The sequence below is a fragment of the Atheta coriaria genome, unplaced genomic scaffold, assembly GCF_025399875.1.
Source record: "Atheta coriaria isolate IRGN ID8LTWV9N9 unplaced genomic scaffold, Caltech_Dcor_3.1 scaffold4490_size1200, whole genome shotgun sequence".
Classification (NCBI taxonomy): Eukaryota; Metazoa; Arthropoda; class Insecta; order Coleoptera; family Staphylinidae; genus Dalotia; species Dalotia coriaria.
The window spans coordinates 430-1,200 of NW_027050446.1; the positions used below are offsets into that span (position 1 = coordinate 430).

The 771-nt window shown below is 33.9% G+C and overlaps 1 protein-coding gene across 1 annotated transcript in view; it reads left to right on the top strand.

Annotated features, from left to right (window-relative positions):
- The window catches only part of LOC135803150 (uncharacterized), a 595-nt gene extending 379 nt beyond the window's left edge, over positions 1–216 (top strand). Inside the window, exon 3 of the mRNA XM_065316755.1 lies at positions 57–216. Coding sequence (XP_065172827.1) covers positions 57–216 — 160 coding nt within the window. The remainder of the gene's footprint in view (positions 1–56) is intronic.
- Positions 217–771: the final 555 nt, after the last annotated feature.

Below are 771 nucleotides of genomic sequence, written 5' to 3' on the forward strand. Positions count from 1 at the left end.
ATCAAAATAAAATGATAAATAATGCATGTTATAAATATTAATTATATAATATTTAGGCCTTCGAAGGATTTTGGAGACCACAACGCTCATATTGACACATCTTTGGAACATAAAGTGTTGGTAGCGGAAAGACTTGGTCGAATTCATGGAGAATGTTACAAAATATTTAAATGTCCACTAAGTTTACTTGATCTTTTTACGAATAAATATTATTAACTAGGTTTTAACCCAAAATTTTCTCATTTATTACCTTCTCATTTGTTGGACCTATTAGGTACCGTATTCGATCAATAATAAGATTTTTCTACTTCCATATATAAAGTGACAGTTTTTCTATGGTTTTTAAACACAAAAAGTGGTACTTTATAAACGGACGGTCAAGCCGTGAGTAATATTCATTATCTACGGGTATTATGCACGGGACAGAGCAAGCGCCTGCGCATTTGCCTACGGAGCAGCACAAGACGTCACATGACTCGGTGCGCAACATGGCATTTATAATCTTACATTTTGTAATAGTGTGCGGGCAAATTTTGATGATTTAAAATACAAAAGTTGAAATACCAAAACCTCAATGTGGAACTAGAGTGGAAGTAGAAAAAATTTCGTATGCATCACGTGGTTAAACGTTGTTAAACACTCGATTCATTGATAGCTCGATATCATCTCGTGCGTAATGTCCTCGTTTAGCCACTTGTTACTTAATATACTACATATTATGTTGAAACCGTCAGAGGTCAGTTACCTATAGACAGAAAATAATTAGTATCA